Consider the following 12,640-nt stretch of genomic DNA (forward strand, 5'->3'; position numbering starts at 1 on the left):
CCAAAGAATGAATTAAAGAATATGTTTTTATCTATTACTGGTTCTGCCACGTAAATTTGGCTGACATGACAGCCTTGGATTGTTTTATATTGTCTTTTGGGTCATGTACAGTGAAGAACAAATCTTTCATTACCTCTCAGATTAATCATACGAGGAATAAAAATTTCCTTGGGTGAAATAATAAAAAACTAATCACTTCCGTTCGCTTCATTACCCTTCTCAGATGTTTCTATGTTTGTAGTTTAAAATAACATGAAAAATCCATAACCAAAAAAAAAAAAAAAAAAAACAAAAAAAAAAAAAAAAAAAAAAAAAAAAATCTGTCCTGCTCACACTACCTTCTTCGTGCACCGCTGGAGTGGGGTCAGTTGACTGGCCTTAAAAACAGCTTTTTGCCACAAGGGCAAAATGATTATTTGAAATAAAGAATGAGTATGGACCTATGATTTATAATACTGTAGCCATACATTCTTGTGTGGCAAAACGCCATTAACACAGCTATTGTACGTAGGTTCTGATAAACGTAACCATGTGCCTTAGAAAAATTAATTGAACTATTATATAGTCGGCATTTTATTTCTTGATATATAACGAGAAAAAAAAAAATCAACACCATTTAAATATGCTCCGGTTCGTCATGCAATGTCATTATTCATTACTGTAGTTTAAACTCGGCCATTGTATAAAAATAATGGCAACTTTAGTTACGAACTTGTAAATACACATAAAACCCTTCTTGAAAAATACAAGCTCTCAAGTCTCAAGAGGAAATCACGTGGCCAAATGTGCAGGTTCCTTACCTTAGCGATAGTCATCAAATGTCACGGACTTGAATTTCGTTGAAGGACATACATATTGCAAACACCAACCACTTGGATAATCATCACAATTATACACGTGACGTAACAGGTGTGCAGTCCAAGCATACCAGTCAGCAAGAGCTCCGCTTGTTAGGCCCCGTCCACACGACCGAGCTTTGCTCGACTAACTTTGTTCGATGTGACGTCAGAAGTGGAGAAACCGCGGCAAAGTTCTGACTTTTCTCGCTGTTTCTCCACTTCTGACGTCACATCGGACAAAGTTCGTCGACCAAAGCTCGACCGTGTGGACGGGGCCTTAGAGCACCTCTTTTTCGTCCCAAACTACTGGTTTTAAAGTGAAGCCTGAAAACTGTAGAAAGTCAGTTTAATAGAAGACAGTTTGGTAGACAGAGGGTTACTGCTCGTTCCAGAATCTTCCAACACAGATTTCATATTTCTATGGCTACCTTATTCAGGAGCAAATTCTCACGAGATCCCATTATCTCGCAAAATAACTGTAGTCTCATTAAATTTATAATGCAGTAATAATACTCTTATTTCAAAGGAATGCATGCAGAGGAGGGTCTGAACAAAAAATCTAAAGCTTTTCATAGTTTATATATATTTAAATTACATCATAACAGCTGTTCACTTTGTGAAACTGCTAAAGACACGTATCAAAATAATTATATATTTACACTGAAACAAAATTTACAACGAGAGAATTTACAACAATCAACATGCACAGTCCCCAAGATGAAAAAAAAATAATAAAATAAATCAAGGGTAAAATGAGAACAAAAAGGTACGTAAAATTCCTGTTAGTTTACAGAGCATTAAATAAGACATTAAATAAAAGTTGTTGCACATACGTGTAATACATTACATATGACTATGACACAGGGGTAATGGCTGTAACCAGAGACAAGATTTTTCTTCTATTTGTCATGTGTCTAGACGCACTCTACTGAATTCGGTTACTTTTATAAACACGACTATTCCACACAGGCATTTCCTGACCTATGACTGCCAGCTCTGTAGTTAACGAATGTATTTCTGCGTGTATCCAGTGCCCATTAGTATCGTAAAGTACTGCCTTCCACTAGAACATTAATACTGTAGAAATTTCTGTCAAACATACATAGACAAGCACAGTCTTTTATTTGTAAATTATTTTTCTAACTCATTTCCAAATATTTTATTTTAAAGAATTCGATTACTGTAAATAGATCGTAAGTCTGGAACAACCTTAACAAACCAAACACGCACATACCATTCATGAGTATAACATAAACATGCACACTGAATGACATCATATGAAGATTCACTCAGAAACCGTTGTTATACAACAACAAAAAGAGAACTCTCATGTCTTTTGTGGAATATGACCTTTCTAGTTTCTTTGCGTTTTCACTTTCTGTGAGAGTATACATCAATACATTTACTATTTGAGTTTATAGTTAACATTGCACAGTGAGAGCTTAAAATAAAGGGTAGGCTACAAGATGCCTCCAAAGCGAATCCAGAATAATTACGAGATTTATTGTCCTGAACACATCATTATCAACAGAAATAATACTTGTACACAGTAAAGCACTACATACTTCTGAGAGAGCAATTTAAATGAACTTTCAGATTTCACTGTCATTGTTAGCTTGGAAAGATGTTAAAACCTGGTAGTTTTGGCAGGTCTATCTCGGCTGAAATACACGTACTACTACCACTAGAAAATTAATTTGAACTCTTTAAAAACAGGCTTTCAACTATTACTCATGACATATACTTCATTATGGTTAATCCATTACGTATTTTCCAGAGGAAAGGGGCTAGAAAAAAAGTATTAGAAGCATAAGTCAAAACCACAGATACTCCATCCAACAGCACTTTATTTAGGGACTGGGAATTTATGGGAATGAAACAAGCTGACAAATTGTAAAATACAAATATATCACACTGAAAATGTTTTAAATCAAATCTGTTCATTGCCTGCAAAATAATCAAACCTCATACAGATTCCAACGTCATTTAGATAGAGATTAATACTGAACTTAATCACAAGCCATCTGTTGCTTTTAGAAACTTAGAGAAGTACAAAATATTAACTAATTAATCTTACAGTCAATAGACCAACGAGTATTGAAGAGTATCACAGCTTTGGTCATATGCTCTAAAGTCAACTATATCCTGCAAATTACTATGCTTAGTGAGACTTTGATAATTAGTACATATCAAAATATACTACATTACAATCAATAACTCAAGGAATGAATAATATGAAACAAACCTAAAACCATATAGTACTAGTGCCAAAATAACTACCTTTAACTCGAATTCCTGAAAAAGCAAAATTAACAAAATATCTGGATGAATTTTCTTTATATTTTAATCCTTATTCATAACTAAAGAAAATTGTTAGCTTTATCATGTATCACAGTAACACACATGATCCATTATCATACATATTTCCAATTGTGAAGTAACACAAAGTTCCACTACCACATAGTTAATTGTCAAACTCCAAATATCCTCCATAAGAAAAAGAGTGCTTGAAAAATAGCAGAGTATTCTTCCAAGTTTTAAATTTCAGATTATTTTGCCAGGTTTTAAATTTCTCTTACAGTACAGATTAAAAAATGATCTATTCAATTTTCAAATATTCACCACAATAACCTCACATCAATATACCAATATCACACAACTTTTTCTAACTTCACCTTGGGCTTGGAATCAACATACCATTACACAACATTTCTAACTTCACCTTGGGCTCGGAAAAGTATCTTTACAGGGTATATCCTCCAAGCCAGCCCTATGAATCTACAGTGATACTAAAACTCAGTGGTCGGGTTGAATTACTATACTTCACAACAACTTTTAAGTTTTCATGGAATACATACAGGCATCTAAGACATCACAAATTTAGGAAGCTCTTCAATCAAGCAATTTCCGATTTTAATTCAATGACAAAATTGATTATAGTTTAATCAAACCAAATACTTTATCAAAAAGTATTAAAACCAATACCAAGCCATACTATATGATATGATGCTCTTTCTAAAGTCTTACAATTTCAGTGTAAGAAAATGAAATTTTCTGATCAAATATTTTACACTCGAGCTCAATCAAACTACGTATTCTTGGAAACGAATGTGTCCCACATGTCAAACCACAGACCAATCTCTGAAACAAACATTTATCAAAACCAAGTTCATCAGCAGAACTGAAATGGACACATGACAAAAAGAAAAATGGCTCTAATCTGTTTTAGATTAATATCACTCTTGCTTGTCAGGCTCCTTCTAAGAGCGAGACAATTTTTGTGCTTGTGCTCAAGCTATGTATTTACAATGATTACAATACTATTCAATCAGATTTACATTATGTAATGTACATATGTTACTCTATCAGAAATTAAGATTTTTGTAGTCAAAAAGAGTGATAATTTTTAAAACTAAAACAGAGCAGAGCCCAGTGCCTAAAAAAATTTAGACAACAATAAACAAATAACATGAGCAGTACTGTAGCAGCCTGTGTGGTACACTAAAAGAAACTAATGCCATCTATTGTAGAACTTTTAGGGCTCTAGAGCCAACAAATACCTGAGTAAATGGATTAGGAATGATAAAAACGGCAGCTCTTGCATAAGGCGAACTGTAAGAGATCGCAGTGGTGTGATGACTGGATCTATTTGTTGATGTTTTTGTCCCTCTTTTTAAATCAATGCAGTATTCTGTATCATCTTGGGAATTTGAAATTAAACTTGAAGTAATCAATGGAAAGACTACTTACAACAGATTTTATGACTGTATAAGATTAGTAAAGTTAACTTATTCAACAATTGTTATAACTTTAGTCTTATACTTTGAAGAGTCAAATCATTAAGAGCCATGGGATGAGCAATTAGCACACACACCAGTAATTATTTCACAAATTAAGGATTAAATATAAAAATGGCTACATTAAATTTCCATATTAAGCAAAACACCCTGTTAAAATACAAAGGTAATAGTATACCATCAAACCAACTGCCTTGCAATTATTCTTTAAAATATTTCAATAATTTTCAGTCGATAAGTCATAGTTTCTAATCTTCATAAAGAAAGCTGTTAACATAAAAAAAATACTTTTAACAATAAAAGTGTTACAGATAATCAACAAATATCTAATCTCTGGCTCTCTCTGATAATTTATAAGAGGTTATAAAACATTAAAATTGGCACTTAACCAGTAATTCCAACAATTTTGGATGTGCTTGGTCCAATCTGTCTTTGGCACATAACAAATAATCAACAGGCCTGCTGTTAGATATTTTCCACAGATGCAGAAATTTATGGTCCACTATCAAGCAACATCCTTATCATATAACTGACTATCAACTTTTCACTGAACACAGTAGTACATCATGTCTCCTGGTGTCACTTTGAAATAAATACTCACAACTTTTATCTTTGTACTTATCATGTCATAATTTTATTACTGCCAAGTGTCTTCCAAACATGCAACGTCACACTTCATGAGCTAAAGTCAAATAAATTTAAATAATGGCACATGCAGGCTAATAATAAAAAAAAATTACTTTCCTTTATCAAAAAAGGGTGACCACTAAAGTGTCCTTCTGAGTTGTTCAAAGTTGAACTTAAAACATCAAAAGTATTGGCCGATACTTTTCCATGAGGAAAATCTTAAATGTACTTTGTATACAATTCACTGTCATGTACAGAAATTTCGAGTGTCACTGAATACACATTCCCATTCAAACTGAACATAGCAGCAGGACAATCACAACTTTGTTTCATGAGTGTTGGCCAAGTTTCTGTGAAAGGCTGCATGGATACGAGCCCTTAACGGATGTTGCGGATGTGGAGGGGATTCTGTGACGTTGTTGGTATGGTTGTGAACAAAACTATGATGATGATAGTGGTGATGATGGTTGTGGTTAAGATGGAAATGAACAGCATTGTTCAAACGACTAAGACTTTCTTCCAAATCCCCTTCATCACATGAGTCAACATCACCTGCAAGGAAAAAGATATGAGCTTTCTGGAAATCAAGTAAATAAAACTGACTTTTCACACAACAAGTAAATAAAAATTACTTTTCACACAACATGTAATACAAAATGTCAAACTTTGCAAATGACAAGTAGCCTTCAGGTAAGCCTACAAATTAATACTTCAAGCGAGTCCTGTATGAATCTATACATTCTAGTCAATGTTCTAATTAAAGTACCTTAAAAAACAAAAACTACAACTGTTTACAGCACAAAATTCCAACTTGGAATTACCATCCAAGTTAAACTGCTGCCACTAAAAAACTTTAATATTATCATCAATTTGAGAAAGTCATACAGGTATACTGTGCAAGATTTGTTAAATAAAACTTCACTAAATAAAGTTCACATATCCTTTTACAATAATATTCATTTAATGACCATAAGAAAGTAAAGATGTGTGAACAACAATTCAGCTTGTATGCAAAAAAGGGATGTGGTACAAAAAACTAAACAGGGTGAAGTAAATGAAAAAGTTATGAAAAATACTGTAAAAGGAAAAGTCTGAACAAAGGGTACAAAATGAGTGAAAGGCACAGATTTCAGTTTTTAACATGGAAACTGAAAGTAGAAACAAAAAAGCACATATTGGGGGGAAAAACCTATTATGTATTCCTTTTCCATTTGCACTGTATAGAGTAAAACCTGATCTGAAATCTATACTGATTTTACTATCATTTCTAAGAACTTAAACCACAAATTGCTGTACTACTTGCTTCTTACTTACCATCGCTAGAATTGGTTGAAGCCATAAAATGGTCAGTTCTAATAGCTTTTCTTGATTTGGGTCTGCGGTAATATTTGAATTCTCTTGGAAGTGTGTATGATCTTGGAAGGGATATTTGACTGTCAAGATCAGATGGTATTCTATAAGACTTATAAATTACTTTATCTCTGTTATCGGCGTTTTTATCAACCTTACGATTCCTTCTCTTGATAGAAGGCTTGGAGTGACTGGATCCACTCATGTCATCTGAAGGCAGGTGATAATTGTTGCCATACTTCCAGCGAGGATCCTGATAGTCATAGTATATTCTTGTGTTTTCCAAATAGTGAGGAGCAAGAAGGATCTCTGGTGTTTGGGATCGCTGCTTCCGATGCGCTGGGGCAGGCACAGGAGCTGCTGATGGCTCTACTACTAAGTAAGTAAAATCGAGGGGTTCTGGTTTCAGCCAGGGTTGTTTTTTGGATCTGGGAATTGGCTGTCTTAAGGTTCCAGATTCTGAAATATCACTAGGATGAGGTCGCTTCAACTTTCCAGCCTTAATCTCTTCCTCTATTTGACGTAGCTCTGCGATCTGTTGCTGTTTCTTCTCCTGCAATTTCTGCTGGATATTAACCCTTGATCCAATGCTACCTTCATGATCACTAGAGAGAGACTGAGGTAAAGGTCGCTTCCAGAATGGTACAGTGCGACCATTGTTATTTGGTACTGCTAGAGAAGGAATCACTGGAACAGGAGGAGGAACGAAACTAGTAGGTTTCTTTTTCTTCCTCTTAATAACTGGATTGAATCGACAGTTGAAAACCCCTGGGGCGTGCAAGCCATCTGGGTTGTACATATGAGGATGGAGCTGATGCTCCCGAGTTTCACTTGTAGCTAAATTATTGAGCTTTGCACCACCACCACCACCACCATTTTGCTGAGCATTGGAAGCAATGGTGCTGTTGTCACTTGCAGAAAGCTCATTCAGGTAATATGGGAACGGCATTCGATGACTCTTGTCAGTACACTGGCCAAGCTGACAGCCTGGAAAATTAATCAGAAAACAGGTGAGATGTGTTATTACTTGGGAATGGCTGGACCACAATTACACAAGCAGTATCAAGGAATATTTTGTACAAAGAGAAATCAAGTAGCATTATCACTTCTTTATAGGAACATATGATCATATTTTGACTTCCAATTCTCTGTTTTATTGTACTACTTTAATATCTCATGACTATTTGCTGAGGCTTGGCCCCCAATCTGTATTGAAAACTTTGGCAGTACGCATAGAGAGTACAGTATTTCTTTAAATACATATTTCTAAAGACGATAAGCGTCATGTTTGCCCATAGTTCCAACACAAACTGATTACTCACCAAAAATTAATTTAAAAAAGGAACTAATCTCCAGTTTGAATACAATGCTTTACAGTAGAAACTGAAGGCTTTTTGGTACTCACCTGTACAAGATGAATATGTATTTATAGATGATGAGATGGCATAATTGTGCTTTAAACGTTTCACGTGGAAATGTTGATAGTAGAAAATCATAAACACAACTCCAAACCCAAACGCTATGAAAACCAGAGCTGCCACAGGATACTGATACCATGGCGGTGTTCTCAAGCCCCCTAGCCAAACTGCTACAAGAAGTGTGTTTTCTAACAACATAGTTATGTAGAAAGCAACCATCTTCTGACGAGCATTAATTTCCTGGAGATTTATGTAGCAGAAGATGTAACAAAATGCTATCAACATGGAAAACAGCACCTTTCTTATCATGGGCATCCTTTCACCATGGAAAACATTTTTTGGGGATATAAGCCACAGGAACATTGATATCCAATGCAAGAAAATGACAAGGAAAACCCAATACCCGTACAGCGTGGCGTATACAGTCAGAGCCAGAGACCGTGACGTTATTGTTCCTAAACGCCAGAAAAACTGGAATATAACCCCCAACCAGGTCAAAACCAAACGATGAACATTGTGGCGCCTCACATTCTTATTGAAGGAAGCAAGCGCCCAACAAACACTAAACAAAGAGAGAGCAGTTGAGACAATATTGAGGTCTGTCAAGTCTGACAGAGAAGGCTTCCGCCAAATAAGGTACAGCTGAATGAGCAACATGGGGGCAGCTTCACAAAAGGCGTGTATGAGCCGCAGCATGCACAAGTCCCGAACTTCATGCTTCACATAACGAAGGTCCACAGGAATGAAAAGCTTGAAGTAACGCCACAGAACACCCCCTTGGAACAAGTGCAAAAGAATCATGAGGCCCAAATCACAATCCTTCTTGGCCAAGTCCTTCCTAAGACTGGAGAGATACCATTTGAGAGAACACAGCTGGCAAACAACGAGAGAGAGAAGAACGCACGATAAGGACAATGTGAACCATACCACTTCTTGCTGGTCATACAATGTGTAGATGGTGACCACATCAAACACCACATCACAGAAGTAGGATGCCAATGAGATGATGTTGAAGAGCACATCACAGAGTGGAAGGAACTCCTGGGCCATCGTACTATTGCTAGACAACGATTACATCCTGCTGCCACTGGTGTCCGGCACCCCACCTGCAATCAAAATAAAAATGTAATCTCAATTCTAATCAAGCAAAGTATCAAGAGTGAAATCAAATCCTGACAAATAAAAATGAATCTACAGAGTAGACTTAATATGTACTTAAAAAAAAAAAAAAAAAAAAAAAAAAAAAAAAAAAAAGTTTCTTCCTTTAATCAAAACATGCTTGCCTAAAACAATCACATTTGGACCTTCTTATCAAGTTCAATTATAAGAGGGGACATATTCACAACCACTTTGTAATTTAAAACTCTCATTTCAAGCTTTCTACTTGGTTAGAAAAAGCAGACTATCTCAGTCATTTTACAATCAAGACCCTATAACATAAAACAGATAAAATCACTTTACAGTATTCAGTAAACTACAGTATATCAATTAAATGCTATATATGTCTATGTGCTAACACTTAAACAATGATATAAGCTTTCAAAGGGTAGTTTACAGTCCAGGTTATTATACAGGAAAAGAGTCCAGGGACAAAAAAAAAAGCACGATTTGATTAGCTTTCTAAACTTTAACTTTGAACTAAAACTAAAATAAAGGAGATGTTGAGAGTGTTGTCTTTTGCAAAACAGCATGCCAATACCTCTGTTGGGTGTCAGTTCACGAATGCAAAATTCCAAACATATCAAGTGACGTGACTTACAGCAGGGAAGTGCAAATATAACTGAGCTACATATATCAGAGTCTAAATTCACTAACTTCTATCAACTACTACATGTTACAAGTTACAAGGATTAGGATGCCTCAAAGACTTGCTAGTCCTCCCGAGGAGAAATCGCGTGCTGGATGCAGTATTTCTGAACCTTACGTATTGGGGGGGGGGGGGGGGGTGGGGGGGGGGGGGGGGGGGGGGGGTCCCTATAATGGACAGGATATACCCAATGAATTGAACATAGACAGTGGGCAAAATGTAATCAATGGGTAGAATTGAACTGAATTGAATATAGAATTTAGGCCAAATGCCATGCACTGGGACCTATGAGGTCATTCAGAACTGAAACAGAAATTGACATAGTATAGGTTTGAAAGGTGTAACAGGAGGAAAACCTCACTGTCAAATTATAAATCAATTGTTAGGAGAGGATGGAATGTAAAATGGAAGACAAGAGAATATGAAAGGAGGTACAGTAAAAGGAATGAGAGGGGTTGCAGCTCGGGGTCGACAGTTACTGGGTAGAATATATCAAATAGATGAAATGTAGCTAATGAACAAAACGTACATGATGGAGAACACAAAAGGCTAAACTGTCCCTCAATGCTGGATACAAAATGCACGAAAATGAATAGAACACTGAATACACAATGGTGCAAAACTACCCATTAGACAAAATGTACTGATACGACAGTATATACATATATACCGTACATACCTACTGAATAAAATGTAACATTTTTGCACTTTTTTTTTCTACTGAAGAGAGAACATGTATCCAATGGTGCTTTTTGTCTATTGCTTAAAAATATAGCAACATGCAGACCTTAGCACTTTAAAACTACCTTTAAAAGTTCAGAAATATCTATACAGAATTGAGCTGTTATTTGTTTGTATTTTCTTTTGTTACTCAAGATTGACTTCGAGAATGCAGATAAGGCTCATATTTTTATGTAAGGAGCGAGACAAATTACCATAAGATATGAATAAATCTTATTTAATATAATACTACTACAGTCCTAAAAATGCCAAGTATCCTAGGTATCTTGAGCCTACCCCTAACATTAAGAGAAAAAAAAATAGAAGTGGAGACAATAACTGAAAAGAAGAACACTTTTCCAAAACTGAACGTCAGTAACATGAACTGCTATTAAGTAATAATCAATTTATAAATACTTTTTGGATGATACTTGTCCATTTTTAAACAGAGAGAGAGAGAGAGAGAGAGAGAGAGAGAGAGAGAGAGAGAGAGAGAGAGAGAGAGAGAGAGAGAGAGAGAGAATTATGACTAACTTCTTTTTACCATCGAAGGATTACTACAAAAATTTTATTTAAAAATTGTACGTAAACATTCGTAAAAAATTTATATAAAACAACATACTTTTTTGTTCAGAATTACGTATTATAATGTAGATCACAAACGAACTTATTCAGCATTTGAAATGATGACTTAAAATAAAAGATAAACAAACACTCAGATTTTAGCCATCTGAGGCGAGACACCTAAACGCGTAATGCGAGTTTCCTTGCCTGTATACCAACGTGACCATCCTCCATGATGTCAAAAGACAGACATTTGAGACGACACTGCTGCGCAATGAATATAGGTCTAGGAGACAGTGGCGCAATGAACGTGTCTCTGTTACACATTCAAAAAGAGACCACTGCATCCTGCAAACAAGATCTGGGTCGCTCCAGGAAGTCTCTGGTCGCGTTTTTTTTAACGACGGGAAGTACGTATACGTATGGTTTTCCTTGACAGAGATGGCGGTCTACATAGCCATCTTCGCTCGCTGTGCAACGAACTGCCAGTTGCTATATATGCGGCGAAGGGGTATTGTTCGCTACGTTTATCGCAATACCCCCACCCCAGTACTCGTAGCCCCACTACCTGGTCTTTATCACCGATGCCGTTATAGGCGTTTGACATTCTGCATGTTTGTACAAATATCGCCGACTGGCATCCGATATATCATATATTAGTTTTAAAATAGTTTAACCAGATCACTGAGATAACTATCAGCTGACTATCATTACGGCGAGGATTAAACGCAATCTCTCTCTCTCTCTCTCTCTCTCTCTCTCTCTCTCTCTCTCTCTCTCTCTATATATATATATATATATATATACATATATATATATATATATATTATAAAAGTTTAAGTTCACTAAACTGACATGCGAACTGTCTTGCGGCTATACCATAAGATGACGTTATCTGTACTGGGCGTATAATCAAGAAACCCACCGAAAACAGATCTTTCTTTCGGTGGTCTCGGTACAGCTCTTTTTGAGCCGCGGCCCATGAAGCTTTAACCATGGCCCGGTGGTGGTTTGTCCAGACGGACGATGATGGCTAAACTGAACCTTAATTAAAATAAAAACTACTGAGGCTACATGCCTGCAATTTAGTATGTCCCACGATTGGATAGTGGATGATCGACATACCAATTTGCAGCCCTCTAGCCTTCAGTAGTTTTTTAAGATATGAGGGCAGACAGAACAAGGACGGACGGACAAAGTCCGCACAATCGTTGTTTTCAGAATACTGAAATACATTAGTTTTTCCAAGTTATGAGGGCGGACAGAAAAGAGTGCGGACGATCAGACAAAGTCCGCACAATCGTTGTTTTCAGAATACTAAAATACACAAGTCTAGATTACGAGCGTTCTCCCGTACTTCCGTCATTTCCCCCCACCTTACAGCTCGTCTGTTAACCTTCGGTTCCCGAACAATGGCAAACGCAGTTCAGAGAGATCGAAACCACCATGCTAGTCTAGAGGTCAAACCGTCGGGTCAAAGGCTCGGGAGACGTTGAGAAATACTGCAGTGTCATGAAA

At 36.3% G+C, this 12,640-nt stretch overlaps 1 protein-coding gene across 2 annotated transcripts in view; it reads right to left on the bottom strand.

The window, feature by feature from the left end:
• Positions 1 to 1,430: 1,430 nt before the first annotated feature.
• Positions 1,431 to 12,640, bottom strand: part of LOC135202250 (uncharacterized) — a 24,513-nt gene continuing 13,303 nt past the window's right edge. For both annotated transcript variants that reach the window (XM_064231530.1, XM_064231531.1), the window contains exons 2-4: positions 8,019 to 9,137; positions 6,578 to 7,600; positions 1,431 to 5,815 (exon numbers count right to left, since the gene is read on the bottom strand). In XM_064231530.1, the coding sequence (XP_064087600.1) occupies positions 5,580 to 5,815; positions 6,578 to 7,600; positions 8,019 to 9,081 (2,322 nt within the window). In that variant the 5' untranslated portion in view covers positions 9,082 to 9,137 and the 3' untranslated portion in view covers positions 1,431 to 5,579. The remainder of the gene's footprint in view (positions 5,816 to 6,577; positions 7,601 to 8,018; positions 9,138 to 12,640) is intronic.

Source organism: Macrobrachium nipponense, chromosome 30 (assembly GCF_015104395.2).
Source record: "Macrobrachium nipponense isolate FS-2020 chromosome 30, ASM1510439v2, whole genome shotgun sequence".
Taxonomy (NCBI): domain Eukaryota; kingdom Metazoa; phylum Arthropoda; class Malacostraca; order Decapoda; family Palaemonidae; genus Macrobrachium; species Macrobrachium nipponense.